Source organism: Equus caballus, chromosome 10, assembly GCF_041296265.1.
Source record: "Equus caballus isolate H_3958 breed thoroughbred chromosome 10, TB-T2T, whole genome shotgun sequence".
Taxonomy (NCBI): Eukaryota; Metazoa; Chordata; class Mammalia; order Perissodactyla; family Equidae; genus Equus; species Equus caballus.
The window spans coordinates 66737836-66761668 of NC_091693.1; the positions used below are offsets into that span (position 1 = coordinate 66737836).

At 37.4% G+C, this 23833-nt stretch overlaps 1 protein-coding gene across 7 annotated transcripts in view; it reads right to left on the minus strand.

Annotated features, from left to right (window-relative positions):
• AK9 (adenylate kinase 9) overlaps positions 1–23833 on the minus strand; it is a 125459-nt gene that overhangs the window by 82637 nt on the left and 18989 nt on the right. For 3 of the 7 annotated variants that reach the window (XR_002810940.2, XM_023650909.2, XM_070225401.1), the window contains exons 6-13: positions 22973–23085; positions 19632–19820; positions 15179–15307; positions 11476–11550; positions 6981–7076; positions 5065–5204; positions 4804–4984; positions 744–888 (exon numbers count right to left, since the gene is read on the minus strand). Coding sequence is in view for 6 of the 7 variants with exons in the window: in XM_023650909.2 (XP_023506677.2) it covers positions 744–888; positions 4804–4984; positions 5065–5204; positions 6981–7076; positions 11476–11550; positions 15179–15307; positions 19632–19820; positions 22973–23085 (1068 nt within the window). In the remaining variant the exon portion in view is untranslated. Of the gene's footprint in view, positions 1–743; positions 889–4803; positions 4985–5064; positions 5205–6980; positions 7077–11475; positions 11551–12330; positions 12445–15178; positions 15308–19631; positions 19821–22972; positions 23086–23833 lie in introns of those variants that run through there. The other 4 variants (XM_070225404.1, XM_070225403.1, XM_070225402.1 and 1 more) reach the window with 3 other exon arrangements.

The window sequence follows — 23833 nt, forward strand, 5'->3', positions numbered from 1 at the left end:
ACCAATCAATACATTTCAAAAGTAGTCATGAACTGAGAACTCTCATTTTTCCTGGAGAAACAGAGAAAACAACCCCAAAACCCTTGTGCTTATTCTAAAATAATGTGATAAGGAAGGGGCAGAATGGCCAGGGGAAAGAACACCAGGACTTTGGAAAGGAGGGTTCAAGCCTCAGCTACTAGCTGGACGAGTTTCAGGAAATCATTTGACCCCCGTGTGCCTCAGTTTCCTCATTTGTAAAGTTAGAGAATTGTGTGAACTGATCACTAAAGCTTCTTCCAGTTCCACTGTTTTGTGACTTTTTGAGTTCACAATTAATATTTTCCCAATAGAAAAATTTAATTTACAGTTGGGGCTGACATCCAAGCCTAAAACAACAACAGGAACGATGGCAGCAACAGCCAATTGCACAAGAGTTAGGCAGAGTGGTGTTGTCGTAATTGGCGTAGATAAAGATATAATTCAGCTCAGTCTCCGGCCCGGAAGCAGACCTCTGAAAGTTAAGAAATCCAAATTTGGAAGTTCTTTCTGATGCCTTTCCTTAGAAGTCTAGAATTGAAATCTTTTTCTCTGTTTATGAATCAGGTTCACGTATATTCATTCCTTCAACCATTTATTAAGAGGCTACAATGTGTAAAGATGCCAGGGAAATCAAGACAAGCAAACTGAGTCCTTGCCCTCGGGGAGCGAGGCCTAAGTGTTGATTTAACCTTAAAACAGACATTAAAAAAAAGGTGGTTCACCTTGTCTTTTAGCTTGTAGTTCTGTGAGAAGCCGTTCTTTCACAGTTTTGATAGCTGCTTCAGTGATCTCAGCTATAGTATTTCTCACTAACGTTTCAAGGGCTTTATCAAAACGTGGTTGAACAATCTTGGCGTAGTCAACTACCTGCAAAGAATATTTGAGAAAAACCAACATAACTACAAGTTACTGCAAATATGAAACACATTGTTCATCTCTCTCTATTTATATCAATTTCTATACTTATCTATCTCAAAAACATTAATGCTGTTTGACGTATGTTATGTTCAGAATTCATTGATTTTTGAGTACTTGCTTTCATAGAAACTCAGTCATATTTTTCATGTACGATTATTTATATATGTATCTATCCTGTAATATATAGATTCAAGTTGCACATATATATATTTTTTAAAGATTTTATTTTTTTCCTTTTTCTCCACAAAGCCCCCCAGTACATAGTTGTATGTTCTTCGTTGTGGGTCCTTCTAGTTGTGGCATGTGGGATGCTGCCTCAGCGTGGTTTGATGAGCAGTGCCATGTCCACGCCCAGGATTCGAACCAATGAAACACTGGGCCGCCTGCAGCAGAGCGTGCGAACTTAACCACTTGGCCATGGCGCCAGCCCTGCACATATATTTTTAAAATCAACTTTGTACGTATAATTTACATACAATAAAGGCATCCATTTTAAGTACACAATGTGAAGATTTTTTCAAATACATACATATGACAACAACCACAATCAAGATGTAGAACATTTATGTCACCCCAAAAGTTCCCTCATACTCCTTTATAATCAATTCCTGCCCTTGGCAATCACTTTCTGGCACTATAGCTCAGTTTTGCCTTTCTTAGAATTTCATATAAATGGAACCATACAGTATGTAACCTTTTCCAAACTTTTTCCCCTTAGCATGTTTTTGAGATTCATCAGTGTAATTATATATATCAGTAATTTGTTCATTTTTATTGTTGAGTAGTATTCCATTGTAGAAATATACCACAGTTTTTCACTCATTCATCTATTGATAAACATTGAGCTGTTTCCAGTTTTCGTCTATTATACATAAAGCAGCAGTGGACATTTGTAAGGAATTCTTTTCATGGACATATGTCTTCATTTCTCTTGGATAAATACTTAGGAAGGGAATTACTGGTTCATATGGTAAGTGTATATTTGACTTTATAATAAATCATCAAACTGTTTCCAAAGTGGTTGAACTATTTTACATTCCTACCAGCAATCTATGAAAATTGCAGTTACTCCACATCCTCACCAACAATTGGTTTTGTGAATCTTCTAAATTTTAGCCATTCTAGTGGACATGCAAAATTATCTAATTGTAGCTGAGATTTACATTTCCCTAATCACTAATAATTTTGAGCTTCTTTTTATGTGCTTATTGGTCATTCACTTACCTCCTGTTTTTAAGCGTATGTTCAACTTTTGCCTATTTAAAAAATTGGATTAAAATTCTATATACATTCTGAATATAAGGTCTTTGTCAGATAGATAATATACTGCATACTGAATTCTTGGATGTTAGAAATAGATTTCTATTTGCCTTTTAAGTTTAAATATTTCCATATCTCCAGACTCATTTTGATTTTCCTTCAGTATGCTTATATTACTTTATTCCATGCCAATAAATATATATCTACACCATCATTTTTTAGTGGATGCACAGAATTGTAGTTGAATGTATTATAACGTATTTAACGAAAATACCAATAATATATATTTAGGTATACATGTTTTTGTATTACAAATAGGCTATAATGAATACATATGATGAATACAGTTATGTATACATCTTTGATAGTTTCTTTAGGAAAAAAATCCATAAAATAGAATTGACACTTCAAATGATACGCATGGATTTTATACATATTTCCAATTGCCATCCCTAATGGCTATATTCTTACAAGTAGTGTATGAGAATGCACTTTTCTCTATCCTAGCCACACATCAATATTGTGTGTTAATAGTGATCTTTAACTCTGACAGTGAGATTGGCATGACATATCTCGGTTTTTTGGGCATATTCCTTTTCTCATGTTTAATGGCTATTTGTATCTATTATTTTGTGAAGTGCCTGTTTGCTATTTTTTTCCATTGGGGCTTCATCTACATATCGATCTGTAAGAACTCTTTATATGTTTAAAATTAGAATTTCTCTGTCTGACAAATACTGTGATGGTTTTAAAACATGTCCCCAAATCCTTTAATACTCCTTCTTTCAGAAGGTGGCGCCTAAATCCCCTTCTATTTAGTGTAGGCAGGACTTAGTGATTTGTTTTAAATGAACAATATGGTGAATTTTTCATTAAAAAAATGAAATGACAAATCATAGAGTGGTAGAAAAATATTCATAATGCTTATAATAAAAAATTGTATATGGATAATATAAGGAACTTGTACCAATAATATGCAAAGAAATTAAAAAATGGACAAGAGACTTGAACAAACACTTCAAAAACAGACTATCTGAATGGCCAGGAAGCATATGAAAAAATGTAACCTCATCAGCCATTGGGGAAAAGCAAATTAAAAAAACAGTGAGATACACCCAACAGGACAGCTAAAATTGGAAAGACTGACCATAATAAAAGTTGGCAGGAATATGGAAAAACAGAACTCTCACAAACTGCTGATAGGATTGTAAATTGGTAGAATTAGTTTGGAAAACAGTTTGGCATTATTTACGTAAGTTGAATGTATGCATACCCTATGTCCCAGAAATTTTACTCCTAAAGGTACCTCCAAGATATATAAAGATATGCATGTGTGCACCAGGAGACATGCACAAGAATATTTACAGCAATATTATTCATAATTACCCCAAACCAGAACAACCCAAGGTTTATTAACCCTCAAATGGATAAATAAATTATAATATAATTCAATCACTAGAATATAATAAAACAATAAAAATGAATAAACTATAGCTATAGGCAATAGCATGGATAAATATCACAATCATAATGTTAAGTTGAAAGAAGCAAGGCACAAAGGACATAAATTGTTTAAGTCCATAAAAAAAAACCATGCAAAACTAACCTATAGTACTTGGATGTACACTTACATGGTAAAACCATAAAAGAAAAGTACAGAAGTGAAGACCACAAAGTCCAGGGCAGTGGTTCCTTCGTGGAAGGAGTAAGAAGACTGGTATTGGGAAGAGGCATGAGGGGGCTTCTGGGGTGCTGGCAACATTCCATATTTGACCTGGGTCGTGGTTATATGGGGGTTTGTTTTCTCCTGATTCAGCGAGTTTCACTTTTCTATATGTTAGTCATATTTTTCAAGAAAAAGTTAAAAGCAAAGAGAAAATGTGACCCCTGTGATTAAAAGAATTCAACAGCACTTGGAATAAATTCACACTCCTCCCCAGGACCTGCATTGCTCTGACTACATCCTCAACCATCTTCATCTTGAGCCATTTCTCCTTTCACACTATATGCTCCAGCCACGCTGGCCTTCATGCAATTCCTCTACATTCCAATCCCTCATCCCATCCTTTGGCTCTGTCTTCAAACTATATCCCAAATCTGTCTGCTTCTTACCACCTCTACTGCTATCACTCTGCTCCAAGGTAAAAATAATTTCTCTTCACTTACTGAGGGTGGGGAACAGGCTCACTGTGGGGAGAGGGCAAGGAATTGACAGGCTAGGGTGTTGGGACGGTCATCTTTGCAGATACCGAAATCACCAAGAATTATGATGGGAGTGAGTATGTGGAGAGAAGGACAGTGGGCCAGGAGGGATGCAGCCCAGGGAACAGGAGATGAGTGGAAGCAAGAAAGGCAGTAGGTGGCATGGTCTGCATGAAAGGGTCTGCCGTCAAATCTGGAGGCTTTGGGGAAGCAGGGAGAGGCTATGGTGTGGAAGCTGCAGTAAACAGCAAGGAGGATGCCTTCTCCCACTGGACCAATTACCCAATGGACAGTGTGAAATTAAGAAAACCGAGTACAAATCCTGCAAATCCTAAAATCCTACAAATTATAATCAAGTATAGATAGGTAGAAAGATAGCTAGCTAGCTAGATAAATAATTACCTTTCCTTTGTAACTTTCTGCCAGCAAATTGCTAAGTGTTGTTTTCCCTGAAGATGGCGGACCAAAGATGGAGACTTTAAATGGTGGTGCTGGCATAGGTGGAAGGAGATAGGGACGCGGGTTCAACAAAAATGTTTTTAATGCTTCTTCTGATGAAAGACAATATATTTTACCTAGAAAACTTAAAATACGCCATAATCATAAACAACTGAAAAGAGGCATGGGCAGGTTTGAAAGCTAAGTTCTGAAAATCTTACCTACCTCACAGAACAATCTGCCAATCCTAGAGCAATGTTACCTTCTTTTAACATCACGGGACATGTCTGTCCCCACCTGCTCCTCTGCCATCTATATCTTGGTGCAACAAGTTTATAAGATGCAAGAGTACGGAGCAATTCATCCTGTAAATAATAAAGGCTACATTAAAAATGTGGGCATAAATTTTGCTGAAATTAACAGTATCAAGTATTTCATATCTTATTTAGTAGTGCTTTACCATTTAAGAAATTATTTAGAAAGTAAATTTTGGCTTTTTCTTAATTGCAACCATTCTGCACTTGTCCAAAACTTAATAAGGCAAATAAATTTCATTTCTGTTATAAGACTATGTTTATATTGTACTGGGCATTTTCTATTAGAAGGTAGAATGAGCATAAGGTAAATAGAGTGTTTTTTCTTTTTAAAGGATTGGACAAGATGCTCTCTTTTCTTTCTTTCCTTTTTTTTTTTTTAAGGGATTGGACAAGATACTTTCTTTTTATTTTTCTTCCTTTTTTTTTGGTGAGGGAGATTGGCCCTGAGAAACATCTGTTGTCAATCTTCCTCTTTTTTTTCCCTCCCCAAAGCCCCAGTACATAGTTGTATATCCTAGTTGTAAGTCTTTCTAGTTCTTCTGTGTGGGATGCCTCCACAGCATGGTTTAATGAGCGATGTATAGGTCTGTGCCCAGGATCCAAACCGGTGAACTCTGGGCTGCTGAAGCAGAGTGCAGGAACTTAACTACTCAGCCATGGGCTGAGCCCCAAGTGTCTTCTATTACCTGTTTCAGAAAACAATGTCATTTTTAAGACATTGGTCTTAAAAGGATCTTTTCGAATGTCACGTCTGCTCGGACAAGGGAAACAAAAGAAAAAATAAACAAGTGGGACTTCATCAGACTAAAGAGCTTCTGCAAGGCAAAGGAAACCAGGGTCAAAACAAAAAGACAACCCACCAATTGGGAGAAAATATTTGCAAATCATATAGCTGACAAGCGGTTAATCTCCATAATATATAAGGAAATCACACAACTGAACAACAAAAAACAAACAACTCGATGAAAAAATGGGCAGAGAACATGAACAGACATTTCTCCAAAGAAGAGATACAGATGGCCAATAGGCACATGAAAAGATCTTCAACATCACTAATTATCAGGGAAATGCAAGTCAAAACTACAGTGGGATATCGCCTTATACCTGTCAGAATGGCTATAATCACCAAGACAAAAAATAACAAATGTTGGAGAGGTTGTAGAGAAAAGAGAGCCTCCATACACTGCTGGTGGGAATGCAAACTGGTGCAGCCACTATGGAAAACGGTATGGAGATTTCTCAAAAAATAGAAATACCATATGATCTAGCTATCCCACTACTGGATATTTATCCAAAGAACTCAAAATCAACAATGCAAAGAGACTTATGTACCCCTATGTTCACCACAGCACTATTCACAATAGCCAAGAGGTGGAAGCAACCCAAGTGCCCATCGACTGATGATTGGATAAAGAAGATATGGTATATATACACAATGGAATACTACTCAGCCAAAAAAAATGACAAAATCGCCCCATTCACAACAACATGAATGGACCTTGAGGGTACTATGTTAAGTGAAATAAGCCAGACAGAGAAAGACAAACACCATATGATTTCACTTATATATGGAAGATAAACACACAGACAAAGAAAACAGCTGAGTGGTTACCAGGGAGGTGAGCACAAAGGGTGAAGGGGTGCACTTATATGGTGACTGACAAATAATAACGTACAACTGAAATTTAACAATGTTGTAAATTATTATGATCTCAATTAAAAAAAAAAGGTATCCTGCAACTTGTTTTAAACCTTGAAAGGATATAGATTAAGGTTACAACATAAAGCGAAAGGTAGACTTTCAAACGGTTAAAAATAACTTACATTTTCCATTACATCATTTTCTTCCTCTGAACTCTGAAGTTTAGTTAAAACAGCTGCTCTTCTTAGGTTCAGATATTTAAGTCGATCCATAACTGCCTAAATTTAAAGAACAAGTCTTTAAATACATTGGCATTTAAATACCTCAAATATTCTGAAAGTGATGAGTTCATGAGTAGAATACTTCCTTGCCTCTTCCTAGCTTCTGGTGGTTTGCTGGCAAACTGTGCCGTTCCTTGGCTTGTAGATGCTTCACTCCAATCTCTGCCTTTGTTGTCACATGGCCATCTTCTCCCTGTATGTCTAAGTCTCTTCTCTCATAAGGATACCAGCCATATTGGATAGGACCCACCCTAATTCAGTACGACTTCATCTTAACTTGAATATATTTGAAAAGATCCTATGTCCCACTAAGGTCACATTGATAGGTATTGGAGGTTAGGACCTCAACATATTTTTGGGGGGGACACAATTCAACCCATAATACTCTGCCCTCTGGTCCCCAAATATTCATGTCCTTAGAGGTCTAGCTCTATGGGACCTCCTCAGGCAGAGGGAAGACAGCCATGTGAAGATGAAGGCAGATATTGGAATTTTGCTGCTACAAGCTGAGGGACGCCTGGGGCTACCAGAAGTTGGAAAAGACAAGAATGGATCCTCCCCTGGAGGCTTTGGAGAGAGCATGTCCCTGTCAACACCTTGATTTTGGACTTCTAGCCTCTAGAACTATAAAAGAACAAATTTCTATCATTTTGAACCACCTAATTTGTGGTAATTTGTTATGGCAGCACTAAGAACCTAATACAGAGTCTATACAGAAGAACATGAAACATAGAATCCGAGATGAAAGATGATGAGCTAGACAAGGTTCTGGTGGTATATGATAGTCCATGGTAAATTACATTATATGTTCACAATTCATCCTTCTCTCTCTTCCCTCGTTAATTCCCTAGTTCATGTTGGGTGGAGTACACTTCCCTGTCCTATTGATACTGAGCTTCTTCATGTAACCTGTTTTGGCCAGTGGAATATGGGCAGAAGTGCGAGGGTGTCAATGGCAACTGAGGCCTTAACAGGCTTTGCAAGTTTCAGCCAGGCCTATTGGAGCTTCTGCCCTGTATCTTGAGGAAAGTGTGCCCTATGTCATAAAAACTGGTCAAATTCTGGATATATTTTGAAGGAGAAGCCTGCTGCGCATGCTGAAGGATTGGATGTGGGAGGTAAGAAAAAGAAAAGAGGAGCTTGAAGGTTGGATCTGACACGTACTGAGAGGAGAAAACTGTGGGAGGAGTGGATTTGGGGTGGGGGAATGGTGATGGTGGATCAGGAGTCTTATCTTGCACACACAGTTGAAATGATTATCAGACATCCAATTGGATATATTGAGTAGCAGTTGATTATACAAGTGTGGAATTCAGGGGAAAGGTCTAGGATAGTAATAGGAATTTAAGAGTTGCCAATGTTTTGAAGGTATTTTAAGCCATTGGACTAGATGAAGTCTTTCAAGCAGTGAGGGTAGACAGAGAAGAGAGCACAAGGAGTGAGCATGAGGGTCCTCCGACTCTAGAGGTTAGAGACGTAGAGTGTCCGGTGAGGTAGAATGGACTCTACTGGTGTGGGGTCCCAGAAGCCAAAGGAAGAAAGGAACAGGAAGGAAGAAGTGATGAGCTGCGTCAAATGTTGCTTCTGGGTGAATTAGACGGAAACTGAAAAATGACCACTGGTTTTGGTCTGGAGGAGATCACCGAAGATCTTGGCAAGACCATATTCCAAGTGAGAAGCTTCTCCCTAATTTGGCTTTACCACCAGCATTATTATTACGTTGCTACCAAATATACCGAACCAGAAATCTGGGTATTGTCTCTCTCCCTTAGCTGCTACATTAAGTCACTTGCCAAGCTCTGTCATGCAGACTTCTTAAATAACTTCAGGTCTGTCTTCTTCAGTCCATTCCCACAATCACTACCCTACCCTACGTCAGGCCATCATTTCTGATCTGATCTATTGCAAAAGTCAGAACTAGTCTTCCTGCCACTAATTTGATTCTTCTCCAGTTTTTTCCTTGCCCTGCGGTCTGAACGATCTTAAATAGAAACAGCACCATTTTCATTCTCTAGCTTAAAACCTTTCACTGTCTGCCCACTCCCTCATGATGAGATCTAAACTCTTTAACATCTTTCTTGAAAAATCTCTGCTTATTCCTAAAGTCTTGGCACTATTCCACAACCCGCCACCCCTGCAACCATCCCCCTAAAAAAACCCTCTATGTTTCAATCCTACGTTCAGTTCCTAGAACTCACTATGCCCTTCTTGCCTCTGGGGCTTCACACAGACTCTTCCCTGTGCATGGAACACTGTTCCACCTCCCCCCCGCTCCTAGCCTTTAAGGTCTAATTCTTACTAATCCTTAGGGTTTCAGTTTAAAAATAATTTCAAACAGATAGCTTTCCTCACCAGACTAGGTTCTGCTTCTGCCGTGAGCTCCTATAGTAACTTGTACTTCCCTGACTCTAATACTAACTGCCCTTTAAACATTTATTTCCCCCAATATATTGGGTACGACATGAGGAGAGGAACTCACGGACTCATCTGCCTCCTCTCCATCTGTATGCCCTAGAGCTTATCATAATGCTGGACATCTATCAGGTGTCTAAGAAAAAGGTAATGTATTTTCGTATTGTACTGTATATTTTTATATTTTATAAATTGAGTACTACAAATCACTTTGTATCATTTTTGTAATTTGTATTTTCTGATTATTTTAAAACAATGAGTGTGTATAACTTTTAAAATCAGAATGAAGACATTTTCAAAATGAAAACACAACCGAGCTCTTAGATACAGAGAACAAATTGGTAGGTGCCAGAGGCAGGGGGTGGGGGCTGGGTGAAATGGGTGAAGTGGGTCAAAAGGTATAAACTTTCAGCTATAAAATAAATAAGTCGTGGGGATGCAACATACAGCATGGCGACCATAGTTAATAATAGTGTATTGCATATTTCAAAGGTGCTAAGAGAGTAAATCTTAAAAGTTCTCATCACAAGAAAAAACATTCTGTAACTATGTATGGTGACAGATATTAACTAGACTTATTGTGGTGATAATTTTGCAATATATACAAATACCAAATCATTATGTTGTATATATGAAACTAATATAATGTTGTATGTCAATTATACTTCAATAATAATTTGATTATAGATATTTAAAAAAATATTTATTGGACATCTTTTTCTAAATTACCTGCTCATGCTCTTTGCCTTTTTTTTTTCTATTGAGGCATTTGCCTTTTTTCTATTGAAATATCAGAAGTTTTTTCCTAATTAAATAATAAAAGATATTCAACAGTTGTTTATCACAAGTATGGAAAATATTTCCCCTCATTGTCTTTGTTTTTTTAATAGTGAAAATAATACTGTATTTTCAAACATGCATATATTCTTTTTTAAGGATACAGCTTTATTGAGATATAGTTCACCCACTTAGAGTGTACAATTCAATGGCTTTTAGTATGTTCAGAGTTGTGCAACCATCACCACAATTCATTTTAGAACATTTCCATCATCCCCAAAAGAAACCCTGGACCCATTAGCAGTCACCCCACGTTTATCCCAAGATCTCCCGTAGTGGTACCCCCATTTCAACCCAGGCAACAACTAAGCAAACTCGCTGTCTTTATAGATTTGCCTATTTTGGACATTTCACATGAATGGAATCATTTGATATGTGATCTTTTGTAACTTTTCTTTCACTTAGTATGTGTTCAAGATGCAGCCATACTGTGACATGTATCAATACTTCATTCCATTTTATGGCTGAATAATATTCCGTTGTATGGATACATCACATTTTATTTATCCATTCATCAGTATATGGACATTTGCCTTGTTTCCACCTTTTGGCTATTGTGAAAGGTGCTCCTATGAACATTTTCATTTGAACACCTGTTTTCAATTCTTTTGGGTGTATACCTAGGAGTTGAATCGCTGAGTACTTGTGAACTCCATGTTTAACCTATTGAGGAAATACCAAACTGTTTTCCGAAGAGGCCACACCATTCTACATTCCTACCAGCAACGTATGAGGGTTCCAATTCTTCCACATCCTCAACACTTGTTATTGTCTGTATCTTTTTTTAATTTTAGCCATCTTAACGGGTGTGAAGTGGTATCTCATTACAGTTTTAGTTTGCATTTCCCTAATGGCTCATGTTAAACATCTTATGTGCTTATGGACTGTTATTTGCTTTTGCTTTTCTTTGAGGCATTTTTTTGTCATAGAGAGATTTTTAAATTCAAATGTAGTTTTGATTTAACTATGGACTGATGAATAAACACAACATCAAATTTTTAAGTGTTAAAATGAAGTTTTCAAAAATAAATGGTGTGAAAAATGTAAAATATATTTCTGGTGTTTACTAAAATAAGTACAATCTAGTCAATAATTTTTTGATTTTCCAAATTGTGGAATATTCTTAGTGAACACTGGTTGCACTTACCATGAAGAGCTCCTCTGGGGGCTTATTTCCATCCAGCTCAATGAGATACTGGGAATCGTGTTCAGCCATTACTTCCTGTAGATAACAGAAAAAACCCTTATAATCTGGGATCATTGGCAAAACTGAATACAAGGTCAGAATCTTAATACACTATGAAGAAATCTTTAAAGGTAAATTGTTTGCTTTATACATGATGTAATGTATGTTATTTTCAGTGCTCAAGATCTTTTGCAAAAGCCTACACTAATCTTCTTACAACGAATTTTATTCTCTTTCTCTTTTTTTCAGTTTTTCTCCACACTGAAGTCTTAGAATCCTTCCCAGCAGAAAATGTTCTGGGGCATCTGTCTCTCTGCGTAGATTCATAAAATAATTTCTGCCAAACTGATAGTTGAAAGACGAGATGGGTCTGTTTTACTTTTTGCTCCTGTGGCTGTGGGTGATCTTCAGCATTCAGATATCCATAACCTCCGTGCATTTTTCTATTAGATTGCTTCTTTTCCCTAACATTCATGGAAAGTCTTGAATTCTTATCTGTCACACGGATTGCAAATATTTTACCTTGCTATGATTTATCTTTTGACTTTGTTTATGGTATCTTCTGAAATATAAAATATTTTTATAGTGAAATATAACTGTTTTCATTGTTTCTAAATTTTCTTTTTTGCTTAAATTAGGTTTTCTCTGTCTCAAGATCATGTTAACATTCTTCTAAATTTTCTTCTATGATCTTTTTTGGTTTTTACTACTAAAATCTAAGCTCCACCAGATTTTATTTTTGTACATTGGCAATGTTGAACTCTATCTGAGCCCTGTGTTTCCAGAAAGTAGGGATTGTCAAGAGATAAGACCCACCTCAATCCTTCTTCAAGGACTCAGACAAGATCCGTCTCCATCCTTCTTCACGATTCCCTTAAGACTTGGGATGGCTCCTTTGTTTACCTGCCTCCATATCACCCCAGGCTCCTTTCCTTTTCATTGAGAAGGTCTCATTAATGAATATTCTCCCTATTGCAATAGTCTGAACAAAATCATCTCCTTAATGTTCGGTGCATTTACCTTTCACAATATTGTGTGAGGTTGGATCCTAAGTGCTTCTTGTCTTCTAGGTGGATAGCACATTATGACAGCATTATTTATTGAACCATAAATTACCATGTTCTGAACAAGGAAGTACAGAATGCTTTCCTTAAGCTAGATTCTTAAGTGTGGCCTTACTAAGTCAAAGGGTATGAACACTCCTAAAGCTAAAGATACATGCAACAAGTCAGACCAGAAGACGTGGGAGACGAAGACAGGTGAGAATGAAGACTCAGCCTTGGACTACCCCTGAGGCAGGATGTAAACCACAAACTGAGGCAGGTTAGTTTGCTCCCACTTGCTCTCATGTCTTTCGGAGGCATACTGAATTTTGGTGGTCTTGGCCTCCCAAGTGAATTGACATCAGAGCCAGATCAGAGCACACTAGAACTGCAGGCTCCTCCCTTTTATGGCTCTCCCCTGCCTCCCTCTACACACACCAGTACCCCGGAATTACCATATAAGGCAATTGTTTTGCTGTTCAGCAAGTGTCACGTAGGCTTAACGTCTAGGTTCTTGGCTTTGAAACTCTTGCTTTGTTGGCACTGGGGCAATCCATTCTTATCTGTGCTCTGCTACAAGGCCTAGAAGTTTTCCACTTCGGGACTTTTTGTGGACAAGCTATTCAAAAACGACCACCCTAATTTATGTTCCTTTCAGCAGGGCGTGAGAGTGTTTGCTTTACTGTATACTAGCTGGCATTAGGAATTCTTGTTCCTTGTTCAATTTTAAAATTTGATCATGGAAATATTTCATTATTTAGATTAGCATTTCTTTATCATCAGTGAAGCTGAATATTTTTTCTACAGGCTTGTTACTCTTTTGTCTTTCATTTTTATGAATTGCCTGCTCATATTTGTTGCCCATTTGTCTTAGGAGGGTGAAAACTTACAGGTTTTAAAAAATCATTTCTATGACCTTTTAATATACTAAAGCTTTCAATCTTTTTTTTTTAACCACTAGGCCACTGAGGCTGGCTCTAAAAGTATCTTTATTCAAAGCTTTAAATGTTTTATCATATTTGATGTGGATATTTTTCCACTTTGTTGTCTTTTAATTTGAGTGAGGTGTGGTTTTCAAAAAATTTTGTTTCCTGAAGTTTTACATGTAATGAAATTGAAGCTATCATTCTTTTTCCTTTGTGATCTCATCAGTTGCTCAGCACTGTTAAGCTGCTGTTAACACTGTTAAGCACTGAACACCTGTTAACCATTTGCCACTTGCCAGACCATTGAAGCTAGGATGTAAGACCTGGTCTGTATCCTTGAAGAGACTATCTCTGCTCTCCCCACCATGAATATAATTTTCTAATTTTCTGAATATGATTTTAATTACGCTTTGTTTCATATCTAGTGCCAGCCACTTAAGGAGTATGCAGAATATTTTCATTGAAGGAAGAAAGAAAGTTATAGAAAGACATGTAAATCATTCTTAAGAAGTTATGTTTAAAGGAGAGAGATACAAGAAGAGGGAGGAATAAAAGTTATACCTAAGAAAACAATGAAATTTGGTTCTCATTTTGGGGGGTGAACAATGAGAATGAAAATTATCTGCTCATTTGTCTTTAAAAATATATAAACATTAAGGGCTAGCCTGGTGGCATAGTGGTTAAGTTTGCCTGCTCTGCTTCAGCAGCCTGGGGCTCACAGGTTTGGATCCCAGGCATGGATCTGGCACTGCTCATCAAACCATGCTGTGGCAGTGTCCCACATATAAAATAGAGGAAGACTGCCAGATGTTAGCTCAGGGACAATCTTCCTCAAGCAAAAAAAGAGGAAGATTGGCAACAGATATTAACTCAGGGCCAGTCTTCCTCGCATACACACGCACACACTATATATATATATATATAAACAATATAAGACAGCATGAAACAAATTCTCTAGTTTCTCTATCAGATGGGAAGAGGCACTTGAGGACTGTTTTTCATTTGTCTTTGTAGTTCTATTGCTTAGCATCATGTCTGGCCAAATGCCCAAGTTTAATAAATGTTTGTTAAATAAATCTCCAATGCAAATTTGGCAGCCTGCCCAGGCTTTTGACCATATAAAATATGTTTTTCATATAAGTATAATTTTAGTAATCATACTTTCAAACGCTATTATTTTAATTAAAACTTTTCTGTTATAATATATAATGGCTGTATCATGTTTACATATAATCAACTTTGAATGGGATACCCATGGAAACCAACCTGGGGATAACTCTTCTTTAGATAGCAATTTAACTAGATTAACAATGATTCCTTCTAGAATAAAAGATGCACCTTAAGTGTACATTTGTTTTGATAAACCCACAAATTACAAATCAAAAACGCTTTTACAAAATAGTCTCTTAACATGAGTTTTCCAACCTCCTACCATAAATAAATTCCCCTAGTGAGTTTTGGGAAATGCAGTTCATTTATCACTTTTCCGTAACATTGCTGCTTCGCACGAGTAAAATAATGGTCTGTGAAACAGCCTTTGGGATGCAAGTTTTATTCTAGCATCCTTCTACTGAGCTCAAGAGGAGGAGAATCAGGCAGATAATATATAGGGATGAAGAAAGGGGAAAGCTATTTAACCAGTGATAAAACACAAACATCAATATTCCCATTTTCAGCAATAGATCTTGCTCTTACTTCCAAAGAACGAAGAATTATTTCCCTATAAAGTTTAACTGTGTGCCCAATATTTTCCAAATAATCCTCAGGCCTCTGAACTAGATGTTGAAGAATTTCAGCCACCACCTGCATTTCGGCAATAAATGCCTAAATGGAAAAGAAGAGATTTTAAATATATTGATGTTAATGAGTACTAATTTATAAGCCACATCCCTCCCTCCTCATACCTAGATGCCACTTTGGGGTGAGAAGCAGAAGGGAACATTAGAGACTGAGGATTTTTATTTAAGAGAGATTGAATCCCCTAAGGGGCCTTTATCAGATGGAATAAAGCTTTAAATTGATGTGGACGTTTAATTTCTTCTTGCCCCTCAATAAGTATGGAAGAGCAGGAGAAGAACGTCAGATTTTTAGAGACAAAACAAAGAAATTCGATTTTCTCTGAATACCTGAGCTTGTAGTTCATCCATTCCTCCCCTCAGTAAAGACTGATGAAGTGCCTACTATGTGCCAGGCACTGTTCCAGGAGCTTGAGATATGACAATGAATAAACCCAACTAAGACCTTGGGGCTCATGGAGCACACATCCAGTTGGGGAAGACAGAGCGTAAGCGGGTAGATAAATAAATATATAACATGTTGGGTGGTGGTAAGTACTAGGGGAAAAAGATAATTCAGGGTAGAGGGGATGGAGAGTGATGGGAGAAGGTGCTATTTTACATCAAGTTGTCATAAAAGGGCTCTCTGAAGAAGTGACATTTGAGTTGGACCCAGAGGAAATGAGGGAGAGAGCCACACAGACTCATGGAGAAAGGACATTTCAAGGCACAGGGAACAATATATGGAAAAGTTCTCAGCCCAAGTCCTGGTAAGTGCTCAATACCATATTTATTATTCTATTACTATCATCATATTTATTATCTAATTATTAATTCTAGTTTTTATCAATACATACACATCCATATTTTATACCATTCAAATCATATCTATTATATAAGCCATTTTATAACCTATTTGAAATGTTTTAAATATGATTTTAATGGTCAAGTAATATATTAATATCCTTAAACATGATTATTTAATCATTATTCTATAGTTGGACAGAAATGTTTCAAATTGTTCACAATTGTAAATAACGTTTCACCGAATAGCTTTGTAGATAAATCTTTATATTGCTAATATTTTCCCTTAGAATAGTTCTTAAAAGTAAAATGACTGGACCAAAGATTATACATTTCACGGTGGCTTAATACACATCATCTTTTCCAAAAGACGCTGTCATTCTCTCTCTAGCGGAGGGCTTTGTTAGCATCCTTGTGTGTTCAGTCAGTACACAACTTCTTATTAAGCACCTACTGTAAGCTGAGCACTGTTACAGGCTCAGGAGATATAGTCCCTGCTGCACAGAGCTTACATTCAGTGGGTAGACAGATTATAAACAAGTCAGCAAATAACATAATTTCAGAAAGTGATAAGAGCTGTGAGGAAAATGAAGCAGGGTATAGCATTAGATCCGTGCTGTCCAGCATGCTAGCTACCAGCCACACATAACTATTGAGCACTTGAAATGTGACAAGTGGGGATTGGAAGGTGCTGTAAGTGTGAAATACCCACCAGATTTCCAAAACTTAGCACGAAAAAGGAATGCATCCTTCTTAGAATTTTTATGTTGATTACATGTTGAAACAATATTTTAGATCTATTGGCTTCAATAAAATATATTATTAAAATTACTTTTGCCGGTTTCTTTTTACTTTTTAAAAAAGTGGCTACTAGCACATTTAAAATCACCTATTGGGAGTATATTTCTGGGCTAGGGAGTTGCTTGCTGGTCTCTAGCGATGCAATCCCTGGGGTGAGACCTGGGTGGCGACAAGGAGCAGGCTTGTGAAGAAGATAGAAAAGAATGTGGTGGGCAGGGGGCAGAGGAAACAGTACGTGCAAAGGTTAGAGGTGAGGCTGAGTTCAGCCCAGCTGAAGACTACTTGGCAGGCCACGGTGGCTGGGACTCAGTGAGCAGGCAGGGAGAGAGGGCTGGGGATGATTTCAGAGTGGCTGGGCCCACGGCTTTGTAAACCATGTGAGGGGGTTTGGGTTTTCATCTACAGTTAATAAAAAGTCACTGGGGTCATATTTTTTTAAAAAATGGCTCTTCTGTGAAAAATGGAGTGGGATGGAGTGGGAGTCAAGGAAAGTGGAAGCCAAGAGAACGTTAACAAAGTTAGGACAGCAGTTCAGGAAGATTGTTTACACTTGTGTGTATATAAGGATGAACAATTTCACATGGTTATTGGCCATCAACCCAAGTAGGTGGCAGGCTTGCTTGTCTGACTTCTGAACATGGCTGTGCCACTAGGTAGAGATCATAGCAAATCGGGTCCCTGGGGCTGAATCTAGTCTGAAGATATAATGTGATTATTTCCCACAGCACTTGCCTACACTGTGTTTTAAAAATTTTGGATTGGTGGGCCGGCCCCGTGGCCGAGTGGTTAAGTTCGCGTGCTCCGCTGTAGGCGGCCCAGTGTTTCCTGAGTTCGAATCCTGGGCGTGGACATGGCACCGCTCATCGAGCCGCGCTGAGGCAGCATCCCATACGCCACAACTAGAAGGACCCACAACTAAGAATATACAACTAGCTACTGGGGGGCTTTGGGGAGAAAAAGGAAAAAAATAAATAAATAAGTAAATAAATTTGGATTAGTTACCAACTACTCTCATTTTAAAATGCTGATTTTGGCTTCTCTGGAGAAACCAGACTACTTGGTAAAAATAGGTTAACATTCCCACATGGCAATAGTCATCTGGGCTGGAGCCAAGAGGCAGCCATCCTCTGAAGAAGGGTATGCACACGCACTCTAGCTGTCCAGTGGAACCTTCTGGGGAAATGTTCTGTACCTGTGCTGTTCAGCTTGGAAGACACAGCCATATTTGGTCACTGAGCACTTGAAATGTGGCTAGTGCTATGAGGAACTGAATTTTAAATTTTATATCATTTTAATAAATTTAAATTTAAATAGCCACATGGGGCTAGCAGCTACCATATTGGACAGTCTAGTCCTGGCCTACTCTCTAGGCCTCACTCTTTCCAAGTATACCTGGCCGACATCACAGATTGTCCTGTAACTGAGTGAGTTGTGACTATCTCACCATCTTTGATTAAGATGGTGTGCTTTATTCATGCTAACAGGACACACTTTTATTCCTATTTGCTATGAGGTTTTCCTTTGTTTAACAAAAATCTGGAATAGATGCTGGCTATTATCTAACAGGTATTTGCACATTATTTTATGTCTTTAAAAGGGTTTTTAAAGACAAGTTTTTTAATTGAAATATAATTGACACATAACATTATACTAGTTTCAGGTGTACAACACAATGATTCAATATTCGTAAATATGCACAATAATCACAATGTCTAGTTAACATCCATCATCAAACATAGTTACAAAATTTTTTTTCTTGTGCTGAGAACTTTTAAGATCTGCTCTTAAATGAAAGAAGAAATGTGAAAGATTCATTTAACCCATTTAACTAGCAGATGACAAAGCTGAAGTACACACAACCACTGAAATAAGATTGCAAAGTTAGATGCAAGGCTGCTCAATATCCTACAGGGCAATAAAACTGTAATCTTTGGGGCTTGTCTTTTCTCCTGTACAAATCATTTGCAACGTATCCATCTATAAATTAACATCTAACTTCACAGAATCTAGGCCATAACAGAAATAGTATTTATTTATGATAAATTTATAATGAATTATAAATTGTAGAAATTATTAAAAATTATATAAAGTTATATATAAATTCATTTCTAACAGAAATCACAGGTCTATTTCAGTAGAGCAGGGATTGGCAAACTATGGCGCGCCCTGTTCCAGTGGGCCAAATTCAGGCCATCACCTGTTAATGGATTTGTTAATATCAAATTTTCTTCATTAAGTCATGGTAGAAGACTTCTTCCAATGCCCTATGGCATTGTGCTTACTTTGCATTGACTTTGGGATGGTTCTAACAACGTGTGTATATGAGATTGGGCTATAGATTTCTTTTCATATGCTCTCTTTGTCAGAGTTTGGAATCGGGGTTAACTTTGCAAATTTGATTATGCCTGGGATACCTGGTATCCAATATTACACTGTCTTTTATTGCTCTAACTCCTCATTCTAGTTTGCATAGTGCTTGGCACGTAGTAGGTGACCAATAACTCTCTGTTGCTATGAAATGAAGCAGATTAGACGTCAGGATGTGGAGGGACTTCCATACTGACGAGAAGGATAAACTAGATGACCTCTAGATTATGACCTAACAGTTCTCAAAAACATTAAATATTTTTGCTGTTTCCTCCAGACTAAATAAAAATTTAAAGAAAATGTAATTTTCCCTAGTATCTGCTATTTTCTATTTTCCATGCTATCATTTAATTTAACCACAGCAAATTCAAGAGGTGTCATAGATGGTATCGGGATCTTACCTCTTCTTCTTCTTGCTCTTCTTCCTCTTCCCCCTCCTCTTCTCCTTTTCCTTCTTTCTGGGCTTCTTTTCTCTTTTTCCTACGACTCTCAATGACTTCAGGATCCCACTGTTCTCTTGAGTATAGGTACCCTGTACTACTGTGTTGCCTTTGCCCAGAAACTCTTTGGCATAAATCATAGTCGGGGCACTAAGAAACAACAACCGTAATCACTTAAAACATTTCGGATATGCTTTTACTTCTCAGTCATATATGAGGTATTACATAAACCAAAAACGTCCCTACATCCCAGAGAGAATTCAATATTGTAAGTGGCATTTTGTATCAGGTTTCACCACATGCCAACAGAGGTATAAGACACATCTTTTATGCTATGCTTTTCTTTATGTGAAATTAGTATGTGTGAGAACGTATCAGAAGTTTTAAGACACAAAAGAGGGCTCAAAGAATGTAGAAAGAGTTAGAGAAATTGAATAAAAAATCAGTTTAGTCTGCAGAGGTACACAGGAAGATTCTGGCAGATTAGTCTGAGAAGGCTGAGAATGGAGGAATAGTAACATATTTCCGACAAAAAAATACACCGCATATTTATAATATTCACTATCATTACAACTTTATGGGTGAAATAGTTCATAAAATGGCAGTCATGAGTGGGACATGAGTGGGATCATCTCTTCTAGTCTAAACTTTTCATTTTGTAAATCAGAAAACTGAGTCTGGATAGTAAAAAAAGCCAAAAGCAAGTCAACGAGTGATTTTCTTGTTTCAAAGTACTTTTACATGTATATTATTTCACTCAATTCTTAAACTAACCCTGTAAGAGAAGCAGTCCAATATTATGATTAAAGCCATTTTGCAGATCAGAGAAGGTTAAGAATCTTGTCTCAGATCACAACATCATGAGGGAGAACTCCGACTTGGAACCAGACCTTCTGATCCAGAGCCCACGCTCTGTGGCACTTTATTGATGATAACTAGGGTTTGGGGCTGTAAATCCTGTTCTGAATATTTTTCAGGATCAAAAACTCTGGATGCTATTCTATGGTAGTGGTTCTCAAACATTAGTGTGTCACTGCATGCAGAGAACTGTAAATAGAGATTTCTGCTCCCCCGTGTGATTTATTAAGTCTAGAGTGAGGCTTAGACATTTCAACAAGCAATTCAGTGATTCTGATGCTGACGGTTCATGTGCCACACTTTGAGAAAGTAAGGGAGCAAGAAACTTTAGAACCTTTCTTGCTCATTTTCTGATTTCTTCAAGCCACCTCTATGTGGAGATGGGATGGGTATTTACTGAGGCAAGATTTTCATTTAGGTTTCCTAACTTTTTGCAAGAAAGATTTCAGGTAATTTTAAAAACATGTGTATTTGACCTTATTCAACAACCCAGAATACCCACATTGTGAGTCCTTGACAAAGACTATCCCCTCCAGCTGTCTCCTGTTTTTACTTGTAGGAAGTGATTAATAAGAGGGTGACATGAAGGACATGCCTCAGAGCAGTGGTCCTCAAACTTCACTGGGCATGAGTCACCTGGACGGCTTTTCAACACAGGGAGCTGGATACCACCCCCAGTTTCTGACTCTTAGTTCTGGGATGGGGCCTGAGAATTTGCATTTCTAACAAGCTCTGAGCCCTGCTGAGGCAGTTTGGATTGTACTGTGAGAACCACTGTTGTCGTAGGTCACTGGCCCTTGACCATTTTTAAATTTTTCTTAGTACAGACCCCTTTAAAACATGATGAAAGGCATACACTTTTGCTTCAGAAAATGCACATACACATAACATTTTGCATACAATTTCAGGAGGATCATCGATGCTTAAGGATTCATGGATCCCATGCTAAGAACTTCTGCTCTAGAAATTTCAGCCTCTATCCCCAAATAAGGCCAAACCATCAGAGGAGTGTGTGTTGCACTGAGTTCTGTCTTACGTTAGACCCTTTGATTACACACTGGCTACCCTGTAGAAACTGCTGTGAACACGGACCATCACACTCGTAATATAAATGAGGTTAAGGACTTCATTCTCTACAGTAACAATCTCTTATATTAAGACCCACGTAAGACATTTCTCTCATTTTTAGTGGGAGTTATTTTTGTTTTTTTTCTGAGGAATGGCTTGTCTTTTCTTGGACAATGTGAGTTTTATGTAACTGGTCACATGTCCCCTTCTACTTCGGCTCATCAAACTTAGATCCAAATTTTTGACCCCAATTTTCTAAGCATTTGGGACCTTATGACCTATAGATTTGTGTGCTCTAGGTCTACCAGGGCTTAATTTCCCATCTAAGTTTTCCACGGTTTAGACCTTATATTTGGTTTCAGTTAATTGTTTGAGATCTTTTCTTGTCTCTCTTATACACACGTTCACGTGTGTGACATTTTCAAGTTCGTGCAGGGAGTTTGGCCTCTGACTATGACCATGCTCAGCTCTGTGATGCCATCTGTCCCTCACGGCTGACCCTAACACACCACTGGGCCCCAACACCTGAGCGGAGAACCATCTAATTTATTTTGAGCCATCAAACCCTTTGCGGAATCAGTCAGGGTATGAATATAAAAGCTTATCATTCTTTTTCATATAAACAAATAGTTCTCTGAATTCTTACCACAATCCCACAAGGCAGCTATTGTCATCTTTGTAAAAGGTAAATTGAGGCTCCTAAATGTGATTTTACCAAACTGTAACAGTTGATAAAGGAGAGAATTGGGAATAGGACCCAACCTTGATTCTTAATCATCTAGTGGTGTTCTTTAACATTCATACGTCCAAATCATTTGTTTGTTCTTTCATTTTATTTAACTGGAAAAATTATTAGGTGTCTCTAGGTACCATATATTATGCTAGTTGATGCTTATATGAGTAAGACATGGTTCCTGCCTTCAAGTAAGGCAGAGTCTAGAAGGAAAATGGACCATGACAAGATACTGAGGTAATATGATAGAGAGAAGAGAGAAATGTGATGAATGGTCATGAGAGAAGTATTTAATGTTCCTGTGGTAAATAAGGTGTGGGGGAGAAGGGGAGAGAGAGAAAGAGAGTTAATGTATGTTGGTGTGGACGGGGTGGTCATCAGGGGAAGTTTTGAAGAGATGATGCCTGAACTGACTGTCAAAGGATGACTATGATTAAGCCTGGTGATGAGGCAAGGAGATGTTTCCCGCGGATGGAGCTGCGGGTGCAAAAGCACAGAGGTATGAGAAGGTACAACTCCGTCCCTTATGATTGATGCAAGAATCATCTCCCTAACTACTTAAAATTTTTTAAAACATTCCTTGAATTTAACTACTACCAAAAAGAACAGTTAACTATACCAGAAAAACAAAGAATATTCTTACCTTAATATTGATTATAACATCAGGTTTCAACTTTAAATTTTTAAGTAATTCTATTTGCTCCAAAGTAGTCATGGCACCCTGTGAAAGTGAGGGTATTTCTGTGATAATATAACCTGTCAAGTAAAATATCCTTTTTAAGTTTTATAGTATTATCAATATATGAGAGCATGGATTTATTATTATTACTTTATGAAATATTATCTACTTATTGATGAATACTGATGCAGGTCTTAAAATCATCTGTCAAAAATTTTAATTAATAGTTAAGGTTATTGCCACATGAAGCATAACTATGAATAACGTTTTTCTGATAATAAATAAAATCATTGGGCTAGGAAGAGATATCTTCAAAAATGCCAAATCAATTTACTTTAGGCACATGAGGTGCCTAGGAAAGGAAATTCTATGCTAATAATTCTTTTAACTCATTTTAGGAAAGCTCGTATGATGAATGGTAAAGGTACACTACAGGGGTTGCATGGCATATATTTTTTTCTTAAATTAACATTTTATAATACAACAGAATATATATGTATATAATGTTTATGTAAGTTATAGCGAGTAATAAAACACCCATGTACTCCCCATGTAGTTTAAGAAACAGAACATTATCAATACAATTTTGGCTGAGCGAATTTATTGACTTGCGTCTCTACCCAGAAACCTAAATCTTCTCTTTGAAATTCACCCTGTCTACCAACATCACATTAATTTCCTTAATATATTTCTCTAATTATGTTACTCTCTTGCTTGAGAAATTTTTTTCTTATTAATAGACAAAAGTCTCAACTCCTTCAGTGGGAATTAAAGGCCTTCAACCAATTTTTCTACTATTTTAATAGAACTTTTCTTCTTGGAAGG